The 27,518-nt window shown below is 39.3% G+C and overlaps 1 protein-coding gene across 1 annotated transcript in view; it reads left to right on the forward strand.

Annotated features, from left to right (window-relative positions):
* LOC113636639 (trichohyalin-like) overlaps positions 1 to 27,518 on the forward strand; it is a 501,252-nt gene that overhangs the window by 230,083 nt on the left and 243,651 nt on the right. The window contains exons 15-17 of the mRNA XM_047809657.1: positions 13,418 to 13,489; positions 15,417 to 15,488; positions 16,792 to 16,863. Of these exons, the coding sequence (XP_047665613.1) occupies positions 13,418 to 13,489; positions 15,417 to 15,488; positions 16,792 to 16,863 (216 nt within the window). The remainder of the gene's footprint in view (positions 1 to 13,417; positions 13,490 to 15,416; positions 15,489 to 16,791; positions 16,864 to 27,518) is intronic.

Genomic DNA, 27,518 nt, shown 5'->3' on the forward strand with positions numbered 1-27,518 from the left:
AACATAAACACAATAACATAAAACAGAATATTACTCCCCCACAATGAAAACAAAACCCATAATACATAAAACATAACAAACACAATAACATAAAACAAAACATTACTCAAAATATTCACCCACAATTCACATATGCTCTATCTCAAAAGGTGAGCCAGGAGTGAGCGAAAAACCCTCTAGATGCCAGATTTGAGGGAAAATTCTCACTCTGCCCGCATATATAGCGCGACAGTGAAAGCAGTGTCACCAGGGTCACTGAAACATACGGCATAAACATACTAAAGGTATGGTAAACATAATAAACAAACAAAAACACACAAAAACAGTTGCAGGGCATAAGAAAACTAGCTGTCCTTACGACCACCACCAATAGTGATTGCGCTGCATGGTTTGAATCCACTGTGGCAAGGGGGCTCTAATGTGACGGCCTGCGCGTAGGGATCTCCAAATGTCTTTGTGGCGATAAGCGTGGAAAGCTCGAGTTATGGGAACAACCGCATCCGAATCACCCCCTGCCTATGAGTCCATGAATTTGGGTGGCCCTTGCATATCCTGTAGATCTTGTTGCACATCTTTGGTGTGAGATGTCCAGAGTTTATATACACAAAAGAATAACGTACAGTACTGGCGTATGGCGGCCTGCCGTATATGGTGGCAAATAATATACGCATGTGCATGTCCACGTCCATATGTCAAGGTCACACAAAAGGAACGATGTACCTCATATGTGTGTACCTGCAAAAACAATCCCTTGTCCAGAGATTAATCATTCTGGTGGCACGAATGAACCCACAGTCCTTCAGGGAGGACTAGATCAGCGTGTGCTAGGATAAGTGATACGGGGCATGTGTCAAGCAACGTGAACCAAGTGTCAGCCGTCGGCGGGGAAGGGTATGTTAGCCAGTTGCGATGTGGTGATACACCCAGGTCGAAGTCCACCCAGATGAAGTCAGACAGTTGGATGCACGTGTAGCAGTAACCGGGGGCATTGCCAAGGCAACAAGTGACACCCCGTGGGCTCGCCTCTAACCGGGCACAAGTGCGGGGACGCTGGGCTTGTCCCTGATTACTCCGGGGGTTCGACATAGCCTGCAACAAAGCCTTACAGACAACAGAGAGACAGGCAATAGACCAGTAGACACAAAATACCAACACCCATTACGAAATCATATGTACAGAAAAGTTTGTGTGTAGTCAGTCTGGATTCAGTCACAATTAAGGCATTAAGGCCATCACCAGTAATGTGGTGCCTCGTGTACACAACACTTATGAAAGATATACACACATAGGGGATACAAACAAACAGGGACACACACCAATATGTTACAGTCCTATATATGCGCAACTAGTTCCAGTCCGAATCACTATTGTTCTCGTCCAGCAGTGGGAGTCTGGATCCAATTAAACCAACATACACTGATCCTCTTGACTTAATACATAGTGGAAACTTCTGGTTAGGCCGCATCTGACCAGTCATGTTCAGATTGTGTAGGGATTGGCCCGGCTACCGGCTGATACGCACATGATCTACTTATGTTGCCCATCCATTTCGGCCCATGTGTTCTGGCTACTGAACCCAGCAGGCAAAGTGCAGGACATACATATGTATCATAATATGGAGATTTATCACACTCGTCCACACCTCTAGTAGGCATTACATAGGGTGTTTGATTAGACCGGTCATGGCATATTACACAGATTCTGTTTGCAGCATCCTGGTGAGTGGTTTCTGTCAGCCACTATCGATAGAGATTTCCCTCGATGCCATCAGCTGTGGTATTGTATTGGTTAATACTGTTCACTTTGTGCCTCGTACTCCCCCCGCACCCTGGAGCGGCAGGTTTTCGCATTTACTATTGGGGCTGCGCCCTTGTCTTTGAGGTTGAAGGTTCTTCCCCAGTGTCTGAAGGGGGCTCTTCCCAGTATCTGCTACAGCTGTCGCACGACAACAATGATTAAGGTGATACCAGTATTCCTTACCTTCGACCTTGACTGCAGTGGGGGTAGCTAACACCACTTTAAAAAGTCCTTCTCTTCTTGGCTGTCTCCAATGTTTTCTCTTGAATGTTCTGATGTACTCCTTTGTACTCCTTTTGTGTCTCCTGGTTCTACTTGATTATGTGGTTCCTCCACTGCTGTGCCATGCGTAGCCGGACTCACCTGAGAACACAAGAGTCTATGGATATGGGTTAAATGCTTCACATAGCTGGACATTTCACCTTCCATCTGCTCAAGCGATGGTTCCTTATAGGGTCCTCGTGCAAAAGCCACGGGCATCGGCCTGCCTGTCACCATTTCATGAAGTGCGTTGTCGATTTGTCTGTGAACGCATTTTCATCAGAGCCAATGGCAAAGCCTGTACCCAATTCAGGCTTGTGCTGGCGCATATTTTTGCAATTTTCTCTTTTAGCACACCGTTGGCTCTTCCTTATCTGCCATCTGTGGCATCTGTATCTCTACTTCTACTCTTACCAGAATTTATGTTTGTTCACTGACTTACTAACATGGTTGTGTATGATTACATGATAACATGATTGTCCCCTAATCTATCCTTAAAATCTCCATCTTCTGACATATGTACTCTAGGGTCTTTAGTCATGTTCCACTTCACTACCCTTTCTGCCTCTTTCATCTTAGGCCCAAAATCTTTGGATTCAAAACCTTGCCCGATCATCAGGGAGATGTGGGAGACTGCATCTCCAACTTAATACCATTCTTAAATCTGCTCAGGGAGTACAGCATTTGTAGCTAGTCCTTGCTGGCCAATTATCATGCCGTGCGTGCTGATGTGATATTTTCTTCCTTCTAGTCGTTCTTATCATAATGATGCATATTCTTCATCTTTTCCCTCTTCATCATGTTTCAGGGTACAATGCCATGGTCCTCTAGCCTCACGGCAATCTGGTCGTATGTAGTTTTGCCATGGTTTCCATACCGAGTATTCTTGCCATATTTTTTAATGTATCTTTGTCCTTGACTTCCATCCAATATACTTTGTCCAGTTCTGTCATTTCCTTTTCTTGGCTTACTACTTGGTATTGTCGAGCTAACATTACTGGGAGTGTTATCCACACTCCTGTTGGCCCACAGTGTATTTTGGCTCCTAATTTGCAGAGCACATCTCCCCCAAGTAGATTGGTTGGAGTGTCTGGGAAATATAGTAAATATTCTTTTCCAACGCTTGTAAATATTGCTCCTTTGTCAATCAGGAATGGGGCCTGTACTTCATTTCCAATTCCCACCATAATTGATGGTTCTTGTGCAGGATGCAATGAGGTGGTACACTGCACCAGCTCCCCCTCTTTCTTCTCTAGGCCTCTTCACATTCCTGCTGGGGCTGGGCCCAATGGGCTCCCTCCTAGTGGTGCTGGGGCTTGTCCTTGAAATCCTGGGCCCATCCATTGGCCTGCCCAATTTCCAGCTCCTTGTGGTGTTGCTGCGAGTGCATGCTGCATTCCTGACTGCCCTGCTCCTTGTTGAAACATTGGAGCAGGCATCTGTGCAGGCACCTGTTGTCTTCCTTGGCTTCCCATGTGCACAGCGTAATCTTTGTTATATCCATCTTCCCTGGAAAAGCATCACAACAAAGCCTTATGCTTCATGTAATTCCATTATGAAGTCAGAGTACGTGGCATTTCTCCCATTCTCTTGTTTCATCCGGCCTTTCATACTTAATCCGCTCCTTCATACTTTGCGTGGGCAGCTTTTCTGCATGCAGAGCATGTTGTATGATGAGGCTCAGCTTTCCAATGTCCCACGTGATGCATAGGTTTTTCACCTTGTCAGATATTTCTGGAACCAGTCCATTCATGAAACTGTTTCTCAAGTGTGCCTCGTACACTGTCACTTCCCCCTCACTCATATCCTGCTGGGGGTATGAGGCCGCTGTGCGCGTTGTGTACTGTATGTCAGTGAGGCGATGGAGATATTGCGCAACTGTCTCGCTGTCCTCTTGTTCCTCGACCTCAGCCTGGTCCCCAGTCACGCTGTTGAGGAGCATACTGAAGATTCATTGGATAATTCGTTGGATATCCCATTGGATATTGCATCATCGTTGGAGGCAGTGGCTGTGTCATCATCACTTGTGCTACTCCTCCATTTTGAGGTGGCACAGCCTCAGCAGCGGTTGGAACCACCATGACTGCCGCCTGTTTTGAGACATACTCTTTATCTTCCTTCTTCTTCTTTTCATGGCTTTCTTGTTTATTTCTTGCTAGTTCTCACAGCTGCGCCTTGTGCAATTGCACTACTAAATCTTCTGCAGCCTTCTTTGCCTCCCTCTTCCTCTTTCTGTGTAACTCTGTATGGTGTATTACATTCGCTTCGAAGGTGGCCCATGGCATGGTGTTTAGACCCACCACTGTTTCCAGTTGGTCTTGGACTTCCTCAGGGAGTCCCCTTTTTAACATGAGTTTAAACAGTGTCTCACTTGCGGGTGTCTCATCCCATGCTGCTCCCATCTCCTCTCTACAGGACTCCTGGAGTTTCAGTATGAATTCGGCAACCCCTTCTTCCTGCTTTATTTTTTCCACTTTTCTTGGGTCTGCCTTGGTTGGGTAGGCCGTCCTTAACTGATCCCACAGGTCATTCCTGTATGGGCCGAAGGTTATTCCATCTCCCCTTGGATCGTCAGCCAGTCTTTCCAACCCAGCATTATTGAGTATTTCCAGCACTTTGGCTTTTCCTACGGTCTGGCATAGGATTGCCTTCAGATCTCCCAGAGCCAAACTTTGTCCGGTCGTTTGTTTCTTGAACTTTGTGATCCATCTCTGTGCTCCTTCGCACACTTGGCAGTCTTTTTACCAATCCAGTCACATCCATGAATGTCCATGGCACATAATGCCTTTGCTTTCCTTTAACTATCAGGGGGAGCTGTGTTGCTCTCGGTGCTTCTGTCTCCTCCTCTTCTTCACTGGAGCTCTCACTTTCGGGGGCCACCCGCTGCGTCTCCCCACCTTTGCCTCTTCCTGTCTGGGATTGGGTCTGCATGTGTCTGTTTCTTTGGATGTCGCCCCATTTTTATTTATCTGACTTCTTCCGTGCCTTCCTTATTCTTTGGAGATTTTTAAATTGTTTCTCTGCTCGTTTCTGTTCTTCCTCCAGGTTTTTATATTCCAACACCAATTCCTCCACTTTCATCTCCAGTCGTGATGCTTGACCTCGTAACTCCTCCATCGTCACATCTGTTTTTTTGGCTTCGTTCCAGAGCTTCCCTTTTGCTCTTTCCTGCTCTTCGTTCTGCCACACGCCTTCTGTTTCCAGGGGGGTCAGCTGCACTTCTCCCTGCAGTCTCACTCTTACTCCTCTTATATCGTGCGGGGGCTCCACATCCACTGGGGCCGCCCTTGGGCTTATGTCTTCATCACTCACTATTTCCATTGGGGTGAGGGACTTTTGGTTACTCCGTCTTTTTATTCCCTCGCCGGGCATCTCTGTACCTTCCTCCAGCTGTTGATGCCGTTGCCACACCTCACCTGTCTTTTTATTTCCGTTGGGTGATACATTCCCATCTGCCTTGGTCTGTTGTTCCTTTTCTTGCTCCTCCTGGACAGCTATGAGGGTCTTTTTTGTCGCACAGTCGTTTGGTTTGCTTAGGGACCCCTGTGCTTTGCTGAGGTTCTTATGATGTTCCATCTGCCCGGTTTTTATTGATCCTCTCCTTCCCGGCTGGCAGACATCTTCCATTCATGGCTTAATGTATTCTCTTGCCCAGGGAGTCGGTGTGCTGTGTCTTTTTAAACCTGGCGGGCGTGTGTATTCAGTCAACCACTCCATATTATGCTCCTCTGTTTGAGTCCCCTTCCTCCCATCGGGCATTAGTTTTCTCCACCTCACTGTCCCAGTACAGGCGTCTGTATTCATCATCTTCCAGCGCTTCCTCTCTTACTCCTGTAGCCCCTTCTGGGCATTCTGGGTATTTTCCTTCTTCTCCTCTGCTGCCGCCCTTTACCATGGGAGGGCAGTCTTCGTGCTCTCCCTTGGAACGTTCTTTTTCTGCTGACGTCTGCCGGATTACTCCTCTGACTTGCCCTCCTATAATCTCCAGTTCTATTTCTTGTGTTTCACTCGCCTCTCCCGTATTTATTACGGGATATATGCCATGGTGGTTGGGCTTATATTGTTTGTTGTAAGGTGGGGGCTGGAGCTGTTCCCCCCCATTCACCTGATGGTGGGGCTGTAGCCTTCTCTTTCCCTTGTTCTTTGCTTTGTTCTGCTTTTAGCTTCTTTAACCCTGTAAACCCCACCGTTGCAGAATTACAACACCACCTTGTTTATTTGTCCAGTCACTTGGCCATGAACTCACCATACTCTCATCTTCCTGCATTTTACCTCATCAAACGTGCCTCCTTCAGGCCACTGCAATCTTCCTTTTGTCCGTTCTTGCCATTTTTTTTCATGTACTTCTTAATTTCTTTTTCAGCCTTCTTGTGCTTTATTATTACAATTGCAGCTGGAGTAGTTCTTTTACCTTTCTCCATCATGCACCCTTGTCTCGCCCTTGTGGCACTGTCACGTGGTTCTGTAATTATTGCAGTTGAAGTTTATTCTTTCTCTGGTAAGCGGGGTTGTGCTGGATTCCTTCTAGTATAGTTCTCAAGAAAGACAAGGCAGATATCAAGATCAGAGTATAAGTCCAATAAGTATAACTTCAATTAAAATGAAAATTAAATTAAAATTGATTAAAATCAATCAACTGCACATTCAGATAATTACATACTCAACCAAGTATTGACCTGTTCAATTAATTAACTCACTAATAAATCAAATAAACAATCAATCAATCAAATAAACTACCAGTTAAATCACTTAGATAAATCACTTAGATAAATAATCAAAACAAATTGTTAAGTTGTAAAAATTAAATTGTTGTTACATTGTCAAAAAGGAAAAAAATACAAATAAAAAATAAAACTTATAACATCATGTAATTCCACTCGGTTAGATAATGCTCCAAGTTTTCAGCTTCTAAAACCTCTAACACTCAGAAAAGAGAGAAAGAAAAAACAACAATCTTATTGGAACCAAAACAATCTGTGTGTGTGTGTGTTAAAAATGTCAGGGTGATTCTAGGCCTTACTGGCACAGAGTTACAGAGGCTAGAATGGAGGGTTTCTTTTACTGAAACAAAAACACTACATTAGGTTTTTATATGTCTTGATTAATGTAATCATATTGTATTTTATGTCTAGTCCTGTTATGAATTAAAAACAGATTTGTATGTATGAATATGCATATGTGTGGACCCAGGAAAACTAGCTGATTGCATAGACTTTCAGCTAATGGGATCCATATAAACAAACACAAACAACAAAAAATAAAATAAAACAAAGACAAAAAATAAAATAAAATAAAAATAACTTATACCTGGTGTAACACTACTGAAAAAACTTTCCCCAACAAAACAAACAAAACTTATGAAGTCAAAAAGAATGGCCCAAGAATTGTTTAAATTCTTTAACAAAATTAAAATGATTTAATGTTATATGAATATTTTTTCCCACTAGGCATTAGTATCTGCTCATAAAAAGAGAAAAAACTCAGAAAAGCTGTTCTGTGTATGTGTGTGTTTGGGAATTAAGTCATAACAGTCACCTTGCCAGATGGCCCTTATCGCTCCTGGTTGGAATCGTCTCCTTATTGGCTAAAGATATCAGGGTCTCACTACTTGTTACTGGCTGGCCCAACTGCCACACAAACGGCGGGTGTTCCGGGTATTGGCTTCTAAGCTTTCTATCTCTGCTCTACGGGGCACCTATTGGCTCATGTGAGGCTGGACTACAAATATTACACCGAATTTGTAGTTCATCACCTAGGAGGTGAGAGTCGGAAAAAAAATGGACGGGAGTAAACTCCGTGCACAGTCTTCGGTCAAAAAAAATAACTATTGTAAGGCGAACACAGCAATTTGGATTAAAAGGCTTAGATACTTCTTGGACCTTTGGGGATTTATTAAAAAATATTGAAAACAATGAAGCAAAGTGAATCAGATGAATCAGGTGAATCTCATTTCCACTCGTTATAATTGAATGCTTGTGTGACTTAAATAAATGTTATGTTTTGCTTGTGTGACTTAGCGCTTTTTTCCGTTGCAACTCATTTTATAAGATCTTATAAGTGCCATACAACACTTCACAATTGCTTGTTTGTACTTTATCACACATCAAACTGAATCGTCATTCAGTTTGACAATACACAAATACACATGTGCACATAAACAATTCATACACATTACACACCGTACACGTATCATTTATGCACGTATATAAACACTTATAAATACTGGGTACTTTACCGTACCCCCAGGGGGCCCCCACCAGCCCTACCCTATCTAGGGCCAACGCGTTTTCTCCACCTGCCCGTTCAGTCCCGGCTGTGAGTTATATACACACCGGCGGTACGCCACAGGAATTTTCAATCCTTAATACCAAAAATATAAATAAGTAACAAAATGTATACACCAGAATTCAATCATGAGTTTTTTTCTGTCACACACACACACACCCCTCACTCTGTCTCTCGCTCGCTCTCTCCGTGTGTGTGTCTCTCACGACAGAATTCACACATGAGATTTTTGTTCTGTCACACACACACACACACCTCTCCCTCTTTCTCCGTGTGCGTGTCTCACACAACAGAACTCACTCATGAGATTTTTTCTGTCACACACACACACCTCTCTCTCTTTCTAAGTGTGTGTGCCTCTCACAACAGAATCCGCTCATGAGATTTTACCCTGCCACTCACACAGTCACAAATCAAAACAACTTTATCTATTTCCTATTTCTTCCAGTTATTATATTGTATTTCACCCTTAAGAGTTCTTGACTTCAAGGGCAGCTGTCCGCCTCCCAGGGCCACCCCTCCCTTTCCAGGTCACAGATTCACTATGCACAGACTTCGAATATAACAGGCGTCTGCTTACCTTAATATTATGGCCGGCCTCTGTGACCCTTCAGAGAGAGTGGTCCTGGTCCCGGAGACAGGTCACGCTAGCCCCTTTGAAGTCCCATCTGGGGTGCCATTAGATATGTCGTAACTCAGAGCTCCACACTTAGACTTTTTGGTTACTAAAAACTGTTTTAGTTAAACTTAACTGTTAACTCTATAATTACTACAAAAATACTGAGAAAACTCCTGGATGAGAATGACTTCTTTATTGTAGTCAATCAGCCAACAAATTATAATTTGCCAAATTAAAAGTAACAAATTGCCCAATTAAAAGTAACAAATTGCCAAATTCAAAGTAACAAATGAAAACCCCCAAAAAGAGCATGTCATGCAAAATCAATCAAGAAAAACAAGAACTCTCGCGACGTCCTTGCAAAAATAAAAACCACCCACCTTGACCCGCGGACACGGGCACACGCCCGCCCGCACGCGCGCGCGCCCCCATACGCGCACACACACCTTCAACCCCGAAGAACCAAAAAAAACCTCAGATATCTTCTCAATATATACCCTGGCGCTCCTAGGAGCCCAGGTGCCATATCACCTTATTTACCGGCATTACCTCCTATGTTTTCTAAATACACTGACCCAATTTCCCCTTATTTCCCATTACCTTTCACCCATATGCCCATTTATGGATTTTCCTCCCCTTATTTTTCATGATCTCAGACTAAACACCTGGGCCTTCTTCGGTCTGCACAACAAGTTTATGAGCACCACATGCCCATTTATGGATTTTCCTCCCCTTATTTTTCAGGGCCTAGGTCTGTGGACCACTGTTTTTTTTTCATTCTACATAACATGTTATTGCTATGGCCCAAGGTCTGAGAACCATGGTGTTCTTCATTTTCCATAACAATTTATGAGCTAAGGTCTGGGAACAATGGTCTTTTCCCTTCTACATAACAAGTTGTTATTACAAATGTGCTCAGACTGACTAGCCCTGACAGCCCCGAATCTGGTTGCAATAAACATCTTTGGCCTACAACATCACCTACATATGTCTTATGACAGCAATTGTAATATTTTGCAAGGCCTAATACTTTACTTTGGTTATAGTATTGTAAGGAATAATATTTTAATTATTTCTACTAAGATTTTTTCCAACATAGCAGTATATTAGCACAATGCTACATGATACAGATATACTGTGTGTGATGAATGATTGTTGTCTAGTTTTCCTCTTTTTTATTAAGACACACATCAGCTGTGTTTTAACCAGAGTAACAGTTACTTTCCACATTTTCACATGGAACAATTCACATTTGTAATCATGCATAAAATCTTCACACTGTTTTATTTACTTTCACAGGCTGAACAGAGACGTGAGTATAAACCCCTTTTCTGTGCTAGTGATGTCTTGATGCTGCATGAATAATATATTTATTGTTCAGATGAAATAGATTAGACTGTGCTGTGTGTTCAGAGTGCAATAGCACATAGATATCTGAGCATCATGAGCATAGTGTAGTGAACACAACAGACTGTGATCTCTAACAGAACATTCATCATGCTGGTGTCTAGTTTGTCATTTAGTGTTGTACAGACACACAAATCTGACCTACACACTGATACTGAGAGAGAAAAAGCTGAAGGTTTTATGACCAACAATCATTAGTTGTCAGCGACGCAGGGATAAAAACAAGCCCAAATAAACACCCAAATAGCGTAAAATAAACAGGATTTATTAATTAAAAACATAAAACAAGGACGCAGACGATACCAAACTAGATACAAGACACCAACAGACTACATGAGACGACAAATGACAAACATCAGAGGATTCCGTGCTGCTCAAGGCAACGTGGCTCAACTAAATACTAACAGCAATTAACACATGAGGAACAGGAGGACGAGACAAGGGCGGGGCAGACACGTGAACACAGAATATCAACAAAAGCACGTGGCCAAAGTCCGGGCTAGATTCTGACATTAGTGAACACAATCTGATCTACTGAAGCTAATAATGAGAGACTGACTCATTATCAGTTTAAACTGAATCAGAGACATTTTTACATCAGAGAGGAAATTAAATTACATATCAAACACATCCAGGAGAAACTGGTGATTATAGCAAGAAGAACCAAAACCACACAAACTCCAGGTAATATTGGTCTGTTAGTTTGTTCTGTAGATGAATGAGTAAAGAAACTCCAATATTTTCTACACAATGAATAAACACCATGTATAACGATTAAACATAAACCTCAGTGAAAGTCTGTAGAGATCTGAGACACAGAACAAAAATCCACCAGCATGACCTCAGTGTCTTTATCCAATAGACAGATAAACACACAGATAAAGTTCAAGAGCAAAGGAGCAGATTCCAGTTTGTTAAAAAGTAGATGATGGACAGATGAGACAAAGACTAAGCTGTAGCAGAGTAACAGCACATTAACACACACTAACAGTGCACTAACACACACCAACACAGAGTAACACTGCACTAACACACACCAACACATTAGAAACAGCACATCTCATGTCGTCTGTCTCCTGAAATCAGTGCTGTTGACTTGGAGATCCGGTGGTTTAAGGAGACAGACTGTCATGAAGATAGCACCAACGCAGAACGACACACAACACCACAATAACACTGCACCAACACACACTAACACTGCACTAAAACACATTAACACTACTAACACAGACCGACACACCAACACACACTAACACACAGTAACAGATATTTTAAAATAGAAAGTATAAATCAGAGAAGAATCGATATCACACAAACACAGATTAAAATCTCTGACATGAGCTGTGTTTTATGTACATTATATTACATGGCTCAAATTCACATGTCCAGAATACACAAGCTGAATCCCATAAATAAAATAATGTGAAGCCGAAATGCCTCTGACGCCCTCTTGTGGCTGTCTGCAGTACAATTATTAACTCCTCCAGTTCCCTAGTTGATGAATGGAACATGATCCAAACTTTCAGGTACAGCTCCACAGTCATTATGAGCTCAGGTTTATTTCCATTCATAATATATTACATAAACTAATATAAATGATGTGAAACCTCTCTTGTATCGACTGGTTTCTAGTGTAGTTTACATGCTGGGAGTAAAAGTGACATCTGATGTAGTATTTTTTTTGAAAACTGCATCAGTTTCTTGGCAAATTCAGGCTTTGTTAAAAAAAATATTGATCTGTTCACTCTTTATTAAAGACTCGACACTCAGTGTGGACTTTTATTTTCTGTGGTCCATTGGTTTTTAAAGTAGAGCTGAATACAATAAGAAAAGTGAAGAATGATGATCTGTGTGTAGAGACGACAGACTTGGATTTAACACGTCAGGAGTGTTTGTAGTGCGCCATCTAGTGGAATCAACTAACACACAGTGTATTGCAGGAAAAAGGAGTCATTAAAGGCTGGGTCTCCGATGTTTGAAAGCCAATGTTGACATTTGAAATCACCAAAACAAACACGCCCCTAACCCAAATGGGTCCCACCCCTGTATTGATAGCTCCGCCCACACATACATATGTAACCCAGGCAAATAATGGAAAGAAATTTGTCTTTATCATAGCTGAAGGGAAGAACAATACGATTGCAGATAAACAAGCAAGCAAAAATGACACAAGCATAATCATGCAAAGGACGGCATATATTAGTTCTGTGTAACAAAGCAAAACCAATGTTACTCACCTATCGAGACGGAGAAAAGCGCCTCGGCGTCTTAAGTAAAGTTGAATTTCTAGAGTCAATAACTCCTGAGCTAAACTCTGTTACTACACAAAACGCGGTTGTGGCTGCCTCTCTACATTACTACGATAGAAAAGAGGTGTTATTTGTGTAGTAACAGCGTTTAGCTCAGGAGTTATTTACTCAGGAAACTCCAATCTGTGAATATGTGGCCAACTTCCTGCTCCTTCAGTTCTCTCCAGCGCTGGAAAGCTGATCCTATATTAACACGTCCTACTTCTTGCCTTATCGTAAGTCTTTCTTCGCTTTCTTTCTTTGGTTTTATCCTCCATGTCAATGTTAAAACCGCTTTCTTCTAACGTCACACATGCGCACTGAACGCTCTCTCCACCGCATATTGGAAAGCCCAGCTCCTTTCTGCTTATTGGCTACACGTTTGTTTTGATTTTTGTTTATTATCGGCCCAACTCAAAAATCAGAGACCCCACCTTTAATGTGTCTTGAGGACAATTTTGTAAATATTTGACGGATTAAACAGACCAACGGGCCGTAGTTTTCAGTAATATGTCAAATTAAAGAATTAATGTCATTGTCAAAAAATGTCATTGTTTCCAAATTTTCATTTAATAAATCAATACATAAATATACTGGATTTATCCTTAATAGTGCAACTCTTCGGATATTATAAGGAAATGTCATTTAAACAGTGACAGGGGTTAGTTATAGTGTATAAGACATAACTTTATTATATCATCTGTCTAACTCTACCTTCTGAAGAATGTCTCTCATTCTGACTGGTTCTGATGTTTCCTAGTGAGTGAAGAGACTCAGGACTCAGCAGCACCAATCAGGAGAAGACACAGTATGGGGGGAAATCGTCCAACAAGTGAGTGATTAATGATTGTTGTATGTTTAAAACATGGACATAAAAAATTCTGAAAAAACATCTAATAGGTAAAAATGAAAAATAAATATCTCTGGATTCTGAGCAGTGTGACGGAAAATCATTTGATATGGATGACATCAATCTTGCCTCCATCAATCACAGTGACACTAACATGATGGACACTAACACACATTAACACATAACAACGGTGCATTAACACACATTAACACACAACAACACATTAACACTGCACTAACACACAACAACTCTGCATTAACAAACAGTAACCCTAATAAAACACACCAACACACATTAACACTGCACTAACACACACCAACACACAGTAACACTGCACTAACACACACCAACACACAGTAACACTGCACTAACACACATCAACACACAGTAACACTGCACTAACACACACCAACACACAGTAACACTGCACTAACACACACCAACACACAGTAACACTGCACTAACACACAGTAACACTGCACTAACACACACCAACACACAGTAACACTGCACTAACACACACCAACATACATTAACACTGCAATAACACACAACAAACAACAGCACATGAAGAGTGCACCAACACACAACAACACATTAACACTACACTAACACACATTAACACTACTAACACACACCAACACACAATAACACTGCACCAACACACACCAACACACATTAACACTGCACCAACACACAGTAACACTGCACTAACACACACCAACACACATTAACACTGCACCAACACACAGTAACACTGCACTAACACACACCAACACACATTAACACTGCACCAACACACAGTAACACTGCACTAACCCACACCAACACACAGTAACACTGCACTAACCCACACCAACACACAGTAACACTGCACTAACACACTCCAACACATTAACACTGCTATAACACACATCAACACAGGCTAACACTGCACTAACACACACCAACACACATTAACACTGCAATAACACACACCAACACAGGCTAACACTGCACTAACACACATTAACACTGCATTAACACACAACAGAACGTGAAGATTGCACCAACACACAACAACACATTAATACTGCACCAACACATACTAACACCGCACTAAAACTGCACACACAACACACATTAACACTGCAATAACACTGCACCAACACTCATTAACACACTAACACACAACACAACTCTACTAACACACATTAACACTACTAACAAAGACACCAACACACATTAACATTACAATAACACACACCAACACACGCTAACACTGCACTGACACACCAACACACACTAACACACATCACCACTCTACTAACACACATTAACACTACTAACACACACCAACACACACTAACACTGCACTAACACACCCACACACACACAACACCACTATACTAACACACATTAACACTGCACCAACACTCATTAACACACACCAACAAATTAACACTGCACCAACACACAGTAACACATACAGTACTTACAAATAGAAAGTAGTAATCAGGAAAGAGTTAATATCACACAAACAACACTCACTATTATTATAAACAGATTAAAATCTCTAACATGAGCTGTGTTTTATGTACACACCGTGTATTGCAGGAAAAAGGAGAAATTAATGCGTCCTTAAGACAATTGTAAATATTTGACGGATTAAACAGACCAACGGGCCTTAATTAAACAATTATAGATGTTTTTCAGAATGTCATTGTTTCCAAATTTTCATTTAATAAATCAATACATAAATATACTAGATTTATCCTTAATAGTGCAAACCTTCAGATATTATAAGGAAATGTAATTTAAACGGTGACAGGGGTTAGTTATAGTGTATAAGACAACTTTATTATATCATCTGTCTAACTCTACCTTCTGAAGAATGTCTCTCATTCTGACTGGTTCTGATGTTTCCTAGTGAGTGAAGAGACTCAGGACTCAGCAGCACCAATCAGGAGAAGACACAGTTTGGGGGGAAATCGTCCAACAAGTGAGTGATTAATTATTGTTGTATGTTTAATGTGAAACTCTACAGTAGTTTAAGGTAAAAGAGATGAATATAAAGAGAGGCAGCAGACAGATTTAAATTTATAATTTGATTACAGTCAAAACATCAACATTGTAAAGCTGATATAAAACATGGACATAAATTCTGAAAAAATATCTAATAGGTAAAAATGAAAAATAAATATCTCTGGATTCTGAGCAGCGTGACAGAAAATCATTTGATATGGATGACATCAATCTTTCCTCCATCAATCACAGTGACACTAACATGATGGACACTAACACACATTAACACACAACGGTGCATTAACACACATCAACACATTAACACTGCACTAACACACAACAACACTGCATTAACAAACATTAACCCTAATAACACACACCAACACACAGTAACACTGCACTAACACACACCAACACACATTAACACTGCAATAACACACACCAACACACAGTAACACAACAACACATTAACACTGCATTAACACTGCACCAACACAAGCTAATACTGCACTAACACACAACAGCACATGAAGATTGCACCAACACACAGCACCACATTAACACTGCACTAACACACACCAACACACATTAACACTGCAATAACACACACCAACACACAGTAACACAACAACACATTAACACTGCATTAACACTGCACCAACACAAGCTAATACTGCACTAACACACAACAGCACATGAAGATTGCACCAACACACAGCACCACATTAACACTGCACTAACACACACCAACACACATTAACACTGCACCAACACTCATTAACAAACAAAAACACACATTAACAAACAAAAACACACATTAACACTGCACCAACACACAGTAACACATTTTAAAATAGAAAGTAGTACTCAGTGAAGAATCAATATCACAAACAACACTCACTATTATTATAAACAGATTAAAATCTCTAACATGAGCTGTGTTTTATGTACACGCAGTTTATTGCAGGAAAAAGGAGAAATGAATGTGTCCTTAAGACAATTGTAAATATTTGATGGATTAAACAAACCAACAGGCCTTAGTTTTCAGTAGTATGTCAAATTAAGTAATTATATACGTTTTTCAGAATGTCATTGTTTCAAATTTTTCAATTAAAATATTAATACATAAATATACTGTAATGATCATTAATAGTGCAAATGTAATTTAAACAGTGACAGGGGTTAGTTATAGTGTATAAGACATAACTTTATTATATCATCTGTCTAACTCTACCTTCTGAAGAATGTCTCTCATTCTGACTGGTTCTGATGTTTCCTAGTGAGTGAAGAGACTCAGGACTCAGCAGCACCAATCAGGAGAAGACACAGTATGGGGGGAAATCGTCCAACAAGTGAGTGATTAATGATTGTTGTATGTTTAAAACATGGACATAAAAAATTCTGAAAAAACATCTAATAGGTAAAAATGAAAAATAAATATCTCTGGATTCTGAGCAGTGTGACGGAAAATCATTTGATATGGATGACATCAATCTTGCCTCCATCAATCACAGTGACACTAACATGATGGACACTAACACACATTAACACATAACAACGGTGCATTAACACACATTAACACACAACAACACATTAACACTGCACTAACACACAACAACTCTGCATTAACAAACAGTAACCCTAATAAAACACACCAACACACATTAACACTGCACTAACACACACCAACACACAGTAACACTGCACTAACACACACCAACACACAGTAACACTGCACTAACACACATCAACACACAGTAACACTGCACTAACACACACCAACACACAGTAACACTGCACTAACACACACCAACACACAGTAACACTGCACTAACACACAGTAACACTGCACTAACACACACCAACACACAGTAACACTGCACTAACACACACCAACATACATTAACACTGCAATAACACACAACAAACAACAGCACATGAAGAGTGCACCAACACACAACAACACATTAACACTACACTAACACACATTAACACTACTAACACACACCAACACACAATAACACTGCACCAACACACACCAACACACATTAACACTGCACCAACACACAGTAACACTGCACTAACACACACCAACACACATTAACACTGCACCAACACACAGTAACACTGCACTAACACACACCAACACACATTAACACTGCACCAACACACAGTAACACTGCACTAACCCACACCAACACACAGTAACACTGCACTAACCCACACCAACACACAGTAACACTGCACTAACACACTCCAACACATTAACACTGCTATAACACACATCAACACAGGCTAACACTGCACTAACACACACCAACACACATTAACACTGCAATAACACACACCAACACAGGCTAACACTGCACTAACACACATTAACACTGCATTAACACACAACAGAACGTGAAGATTGCACCAACACACAACAACACATTAATACTGCACCAACACATACTAACACCGCACTAAAACTGCACACACAACACACATTAACACTGCAATAACACTGCACCAACACTCATTAACACACTAACACACAACACAACTCTACTAACACACATTAACACTACTAACAAAGACACCAACACACATTAACATTACAATAACACACACCAACACACGCTAACACTGCACTGACACACCAACACACACTAACACACATCACCACTCTACTAACACACATTAACACTACTAACACACACCAACACACACTAACACTGCACTAACACACCCACACACACACAACACCACTATACTAACACACATTAACACTGCACCAACACTCATTAACACACACCAACAAATTAACACTGCACCAACACACAGTAACACATACAGTACTTACAAATAGAAAGTAGTAATCAGGAAAGAGTTAATATCACACAAACAACACTCACTATTATTATAAACAGATTAAAATCTCTAACATGAGCTGTGTTTTATGTACACACCGTGTATTGCAGGAAAAAGGAGAAATTAATGCGTCCTTAAGACAATTGTAAATATTTGACGGATTAAACAGACCAACGGGCCTTAATTAAACAATTATAGATGTTTTTCAGAATGTCATTGTTTCCAAATTTTCATTTAATAAATCAATACATAAATATACTAGATTTATCCTTAATAGTGCAAACCTTCAGATATTATAAGGAAATGTAATTTAAACAGTGACAGGGGTTAGTTATAGTGTATAAGACAACTTTATTATATCATCTGTCTAACTCTACCTTCTGAAGAATGTCTCTCATTCTGACTGGTTCTGATGTTTCCTAGTGAGTGAAGAGACTCAGGACTCAGCAGCACCAATCAGGAGAAGTAACAGTTTGGGGGGAAATCGTCCAACAAGTGAGTGATTAATTATTGTTGTATGTTTAATGTGAAACTCTACAGTAGTTTAAGGTAAAAGAGATGAATATAAAGAGAGGCAGCAGACAGATTTAAATTTATAATTTGATTACAGTCAAAACATCAACATTGTAAAGCTGATATAAAACATGGACATAAATTCTGAAAAAATATCTAATAGGTAAAAATGAAAAATAAATATCTCTGGATTCTGAGCAGCGTGACAGAAAATCATTTGATATGGATGACATCAATCTTTCCTCCATCAATCACAGTGACACTAACATGATGGACACTAACACACATTAACACACAACGGTGCATTAACACACATCAACACATTAACACTGCACTAACACACAACAACACTGCATTAACAAACATTAACCCTAATAACACACACCAACACACAGTAACACTGCACTAACACACACCAACACACATTAACACTGCAATAACACACACCAACACACAGTAACACAACAACACATTAACACTGCATTAACACTGCACCAACACAAGCTAATACTGCACTAACACACAACAGCACATGAAGATTGCACCAACACACAGCACCACATTAACACTGCACTAACACACACCAACACACATTAACACTGCAATAACACACACCAACACACAGTAACACAACAACACATTAACACTGCATTAACACTGCACCAACACAAGCTAATACTGCACTAACACACAACAGCACATGAAGATTGCACCAACACACAGCACCACATTAACACTGCACTAACACACACCAACACACATTAACACTGCACCAACACTCATTAACAAACAAAAACACACATTAACAAACAAAAACACACATTAACACTGCACCAACACACAGTAACACATTTTAAAATAGAAAGTAGTACTCAGTGAAGAATCAATATCACAAACAACACTCACTATTATTATAAACAGATTAAAATCTCTAACATGAGCTGTGTTTTATGTACACGCAGTTTATTGCAGGAAAAAGGAGAAATGAATGTGTCCTTAAGACAATTGTAAATATTTGATGGATTAAACAAACCAACAGGCCTTAGTTTTCAGTAGTATGTCAAATTAAGTAATTATATACGTTTTTCAGAATGTCATTGTTTCAAATTTTTCAATTAAAATATTAATACATAAATATACTGTAATGATCATTAATAGTGCAAATGTAATTTAAACAGTGACAGGGGTTAGTTATAGTGTATAAGACATAACTTTATTATATCATCTGTCTAACTCTACCTTCTGAAGAATGTCTCTCATTCTGACTGGTTCTGATGTTTCCTAGTGAGTGAAGAGACTCAGGACTCAGCAGCACCAATCAGGAGAAGTAACAGTTTGGAGGGAAATCGTCCAACAAGTGAGTGATTAATGATTGCTGTATGGTTAATGTGAAACTCTACAGTAGTTTAAGGTAAAAGAGATGAATATAAAGAGAGGCAGCAGACAGATTTAAATTTATAATTTGATTACAGTCAAAACATCAACATTGTAAAGCTGATATAAAACATGGACATAAAAAATTCAGAAAAAATATCTAATAGGTAAAAATGAAAAATAAATATCTGGATTCTGAGCAGCGTGACAGAAAATCATTTGATATGGACGACATCAATCTTTCCTCCGTCAATCACACAATCACACATGTTAGTGACACTAACATGATGAGGAATTTGAATATGAGTTATATAAAGGCAGTCGGCCTCCATACTCCATAGAACAGCATCAACACCACAATGCAGTAGGTGATTCTGTATTAAATGATTAATTCTTTTTCATTTTCAGTGGGTGGAGAATAGTCTAGTCCACATTCTCCAGCATCGGTTCCTGTAGCAGAACTAAGGCTGGTGCTGTTGGAGAGGACGGGGTCTGGGAAGAGTGTAACAGGAGACACCATCCTAGGCAGAGAGGAGAGGAACAAGGCTGCTACAGATGCAGCAGCTCAGAATTGCTGATTGACTACCGCACCATCACTGTCTCATCAATGTGTGATTCTGCCAGACATCCACTAGGAATGCTACAATGGTCTTGTTCCCCCGCTCTGACATAGTTAATGAGTAGCTGCCTTATTCACTACGCGCGTTTGTTGTAATGATGCATTGATCCACCAGGTGGCGCTGTGATCAGTGTAACAATTGCTGGCTTTAACCAATGAAACGTCTCTAAATTAAATGTAAACAAATTGCAGCAGAGAGAGAGAGAGACAGGTTGATCAGACATAGCCTCGCGTTTTATGATATTTGAAATCCTTGCTTGGTCTCTATTGCACTCCCTTGATTTTTCACTTTACACTTTTCTGGGGGTGGGTTATTTTAATTATATGAAATAATTACATAATTATGTAAAATAAAAGGTTGTTTTCAATACAATTTTGGAGCAAAGACCTTGTTTGCTGTCACAGAGTAAACACTGGAATTTTTTATTTGTATAAAGAACTGCAAATGACAAATTAATCTCACAGGTTTCTTGTGCAAATACACCATTAAGTGACATACAAGCACCTGACTCGTCTATTGTGTCCAGTCCGATTGCATTAACATACCTATAGATGTAGGAGGTTTGAATCGCAGATGTGTGGTAACACTCATTCCTATGGGGGATGTTGTGAACATCAATGTCAAGACCCAAATGTGCCTAGTAACCATAACAAAGAATGTTGATGTCCCCCACTTCTTTCAGACAGAATAGTCAGTCTGGTTAGAACAGGCTTCTGCTGCTGCAAATCTGAGATTTGTAGTCATAACTAGAACGGTATATTTCCTAAAGAAAATGTGAATGTGCTTGCACGTGGCAAATTCCCCTCATCGTGCTGAGTGTTTTGATATATGACATGTCCATGTTGTGCTAAATTTTTGATTTCGCTTATTTTGGGGGCGGGGCTACACGTGACGTAAGTTCCCCTCATCGTGCTGAGTGTTTTATGTTGTGTAACTGAAAAGAACAAAAAAAATTATATTGTGTAACTGAGATATGGCTTCTTTATATTGCAATATGGTTCGTAAGGTGCACTACATGGTTGCTAGGGTATGGCTGCACAGTTACTCTGGTTATATTTGCAGACTAGTTTCTCACCTGCAACAAAAGAGCACACCTGAAAATCCATTTATCTTTTCCTGAAACAAGCGCCATGAAGATCTTGAACTAAAGCATCAATCAGTGATTTTACTGGGAAAAAATGTAATCACGTTACAATAAGGATCGTTAGTTCAAATGTAATGTATTAACTAACATTTACTAACCATGAGCAATAAATTATTGTATTTAGTAATCTTTGTTAAAATAAAGTTTATTCTTTGTTCATGTTAGTTCACAGTATATTAAGTAATGTTAACACGGTGTTAATAATGTATTAGTAAATGTTGAAATTAACATGAACAAAATGAATAAATGCTGTAGAAGTGCAGTTCATTATTAGTTCATGTTAAGTAATGTGGTAACTAATGTCAACTAATGAACCTTTATTATAAAGTTTTAGAAGAAAAAAACTGTCCAAGGATGGATTCGAACCCCGAATGTCTGCATGCTAAACGGATTCGCTATCCACTACCACGAGGAAGCTTTTGTGGTTTTATGTATTAATTCACTAATGTGAAGAATGGCGCGTCTAACAGTACACTAGCTTTATTATATTACAGTCATTCTTATCATTCTTTGTGATATACGTGTCATATGTTTAAAAAATTATTTTGTAATGTGAGGAGACAAAGAAAAAATGCGCTTAATTTTAATTAATGGGTGGCTCTTAAGAGCCGTTGCTGTTCTTAAAAGGACATTAGTTTAAAGTGAAATAAAAAATTATAAAAACTACACTGATAGTTGAATACAACAAAAAGTTATACAAATGGCAGAAACAACAACATATGTGACCGCCGTGCTGTACAAGGCACGCCACCAAGAGGTTTAAGCATTAAATACACGGTTGAATGTTATAGTGTTTGAAAGCTTAGACTCTCGGGATTTTATTAAGCCCACACACAAAGCATAATATGATTTATAGCCATCATACTAATTTAATCCAAGTTGATAGTCACCGATAATAGGCAGCGCTTACCTTTCGTCACTGGGGTAATATTTTCCAAAACAAATGCTTGTAAAAAATCCCCAAGAGTCTAAGGACATGGAATATGTAAGCCTTTTAATCCAAAACGCTTTAATCCAAAATGCGTTTCTGACCGAAAAATGTACTTCCGTCCTTGATCTTTTTCTTCCACCGTTGTGTGATCTGACAGATTCACTGGTGTCTGCTGCCCTCTTTTGGATGTTAGCACATCTACAGAGAGATTCCCCATTCAAGTCTATGGGGAAAAAACACCTCTTTGAACTTCCATACTGGGAATTCTGGAATTCTGATCGCTTACAAAATAGATAGCACACCTCTCCTCAATGAGCCGGTCAATTTGACACCTCATTTATGGGTCTAGGACAAAAGCTGCGGGACAAGTTACGTGCCGAAAAAGTGTCCGGAAGAAGAAGAAGAAGAAGAAGAAGAAGAAGAAGAAGAAGAAGAATAACTAGAACGGTACATTTCCTAAAGAAAATGTGAATGTGCTTGCACGTGACATCAGTTCCCTTCATCGTGCTGAGTGTTTTGATATGTCACATGTCCATGTTGTGCTAAATTTTTGATTTCGCTTATTTTGCGGGCGGGGCTACACGTGACGTCAGTTCCCCTCATCGTGCTGAGTGTTTTATGTTGTGTTACTGAGATATGGCTTCTTTATATTGCAATATGGTTCGTAAGGTGCACTACATGGTTGATAGGGTACCCAAGCTTTATTATATTAAAGTCGTTCATATAATTCTTTGTGATATACGTGTCATATGTTTAAAAAATAATTATGTAATGTGAGGAGACAAAGAAAAAATGCGCTTAATTTTATTTAATGGGTGGCTCTTAAAAGAGCCATTGCTGTTCTTAAAAGGACATTCAAAATACAGTCAAAATATTAGAATAATACTTACAAAATTATTCACATAAAAACAATAATGTAGTAGTGAATGTGTGTAGTGAATTATTTTAAGAAATAAACTAAATAGAATGTGTGCGTCCTTACAACACATTTACAACATACTGACAAAATCTGACGTGGAGTGTAATGCAACATACTGAATATGATTATATGACTTAATTGTGTTGAGTCACTTATTTTATGGACAACTCTTATTATTTCCATATAATACATAATTACATATAAAACATACATTATCCTTATTTACTCTTCATATGGATGAAAATGTCATTTTTGGTCATTAAAAATTTTTTGCACAACGTTGTATGACAGTAGATAATATTTGTAGATGGTGCCTAAAGTACAGTGTAGGGTACAATACCTAAGGCACCGTCTACAAATTTAATTTGACATGACGTGACATACAGCTAAGTACGGTGACCCATACTCAGAATTCGTTCTCTGCATTTAACCCATCCAAAGTGCACACACACAGCAGTGAACACACACCGCGAACACACACCTGGAGCAGTGGGCAGCCATTTATGATCATATATATATATATATATATATACGTACGTATGTATAGTTCTTATTTTTTGTGAGTTCTTATGTACTAGCATAAATAATACAAAATATACAGTACATTATACACCCATGGCCGTATTTGCAAGAAATGTTTCTGTACATTGTAATGAAAGATTCTTCCTACTGGATGAAGTGCATCTTATGCCTACCGAAAATCACTGAAGTTTTACTTTTTACTTTTTCTTCAAATACTTAAGTACATTAAATATCAGAAAATTACTTTTGATACTTAAGTACAGTGTATATCAGATACTTTAAGACTTTTACTTGAGTAATATTCTAAAAGGTGATTTTCACTTCTACCAAAGTTTTTTCTAGTACAGGGCGGGGCTACACGTGACGTCAGTTCCCCTCATCGTGCTGAGTGTTTTATGTTGTGTAACTGAGATATGGCTTCTTTATATTGCAATATGGTTCGTAAGGTGCACTACATGGTTGCTAGGGTATGGCTGCACAGTTACTATGGTTATATTTGCAGACTAGTTTCTCACCTGCAACAAAAGAGCACACCTGAAAATCCATTTATCTTTTCCTGAAACAAGCGCCATGAAGATCTTGAACTAAAGCATCAATCAGTGATTTTACTGGGAAAAAATATAATCACATTACAATAAGGATCATTAGTTCAAATGTAATGTATTAACTAACATTTACTAACCATGAGCAATAAATTATTGTATTTAGTAATCTTTGTTAAAATAAAGTTTATTCTTTGTTCATGTTAGTTCACAGTATATTAAGTAATGTTAACACGGTGTTAATAATGTATTAGTAAATGTTGAAATTAACATGAACAAAATGAATAAATGCTGTAGAAGTACAGTTCATTATTAGTTCATGTTAAGTAATGTGGTAACTAATGTCAACTAATGAACCTTTATTATAAAGTTTTAGAAGAAAAAAACTGTCCAAGGGTGGATTCGAACACCCGAATCTCTGCATGCTAAACGGATTCGCTATCCACTAGATCAGGGGTCGGCATTCTTAAACACTCAAAGAGCCATTTTGACCCGTTTCCCACAGAAAAAAAACACCAGGAGCCACAAAACCCATTTGACATCTAAAATGAAGATAACACTGCATATATCGTATTTTACCTTTTTGGAAAGTGTAGAAAAAACTGTAGTGTGTTGCATTTGTGAAATCAAGGAACTGCTACCGAATAACGAAATTTTATTTCTGCAAGCAAACAAAAATATTTTGAACAGTTTGAACTACCCTTAAGTAAAAAGACACTGGGTTGAAGGTTACTTTCAAATAAAATGTTCAATGTCTAATTGAGTCCTCTTCGGCTCTCAAGTTTTGAAGACAGGCAAGCGTGACATCTACACCCCCCCCCCCCCCCCGCAACCCCAATTTTTTTCATTGGTTGTTGGGTAAATCTTTCCCGGATATTGCTATTTTCTGATTGGCTATTGTGTAGCCTCTTTTTTGATTGGCTGATAAGTGCCAGACTCGACTAATAACTTCAGGGGAGATGCGCTTGATTCCTGCACGGTTCCAGACAGCGGTGCGGACTGATACATTTTGGGCGCTGCAACTTATTAAATATATGATAAATAGTCAAAAAGTTTTTCTGCGTGAGAAATACGATGTGTGGCGTGAGAAACACGCACCCAAATGCGTGAATATCACTTTCAATGCGTGACACCTGACAGCCCTGCACAAAATTTTAACTTGCCGGCTGCAGCAAACCAAAAATGCGTCTGCTTCTGTGTCGGATTTCACAAGTCGGCAGTTATGACGCATATTTTGAGCGACAAAAATTAAACACGGTTTATTTTAATGTTACAAGAGCATCATAATCTTAGAATTTAGAATTACTTTTTTTTTAAACTAAGTAACTAAAATAAAATAAATTTGAATTAAAATTTTATTTTCCAAATCTACAGGGAGCCGCAGCAGAGGGATGAAAGAGCCACTTGCGGCTCCGGAGCCGCGGGTTGCCGACCCCTGCACTAGGCCATCCAGGAACACGAGAAAGCCTTTGTGGTTTTATGTATTAATTCACTAATGTGAAGAATGGCGCATCTAACAATACCCAAGCTTTATTATATTAAAGTCATTCTTATCATTCTTTGTGATATACGTGTCATATGTTTAAAAAATAATTATGTAATGTGAGGAGACAAAGAAAAAATGGGATTAATTTTAATTAATGGGTGGCTCTTAAGAGCCATTGCTGTTCTTAAAAGGACATTAGTTTAAAGTGAAATAAAAAATTATAAAAACTACACTGATAGTTGAAAACAACAAAAAGTTATACAAATGGCAGAAACAACAACATATGTGACCGCCGTGCTGTACAAGGCACGCCACCAAGAGGTTTAAGCATTAAATACACGGTTGAATGTTATATTGCTTGAAAGCTTAGACTCTGGGGATTTTATTAAGCCCACACACAAAGCATAATATGATTTATAGCCATCATACTAATTTAATCCAAGTTGATAGTCACCGGAAATAGGCAGCGCTTACCTTTCGTCACTGGGGTAATATTTTCCAAAACAAATGCTTGTAAAAAATCCCCAAGAGTCTAAGGAACTGGAATATGTAAGCCTTTTAATCCAAAACGCTTTAATCCAAAATGCGTTTCTGACCGAAACACACAGCACTTCCGTCCTTTGTTTCGGCTCTCACTTGTCCTAGGAGGCTTAAAAAACTACACTGAGCCGTCAGATTTGTAGTCCAGGGCCTAACGAATCAAACGAAAATCATGAAAATAGGGGGTGATCCCACAATATATATATATATATATATATATATATATATATATATATATATATATATATATATATATATATATATATATATATATGAAATGAAACTGAAGCTCACTGTGAAATATAGTAACAAGCTTTAAAGACCTTTACACAGATTCACTGGTGTCTGCTGCCCTCTTTTGGATGTTAGCACATCTACAGAGAGATTCCCCATTCAAGTCTATGGGGAAAAAAAACACCCCTTTGAGCTTCCATACTGGGAATTCTGGAATTCTGATCGCTTATAAAACCTATAGCACACCTCTCCTCAAGATCATGTAAAACTCCTCATGTTGTTTTACATGATAGTTCTCAGAGGGGCGGTAAGTAAATAACTCGACT

The sequence above is a fragment of the Tachysurus fulvidraco genome, chromosome 26, assembly GCF_022655615.1.
Source record: "Tachysurus fulvidraco isolate hzauxx_2018 chromosome 26, HZAU_PFXX_2.0, whole genome shotgun sequence".
Taxonomy (NCBI): domain Eukaryota; kingdom Metazoa; phylum Chordata; class Actinopteri; order Siluriformes; family Bagridae; genus Tachysurus; species Tachysurus fulvidraco.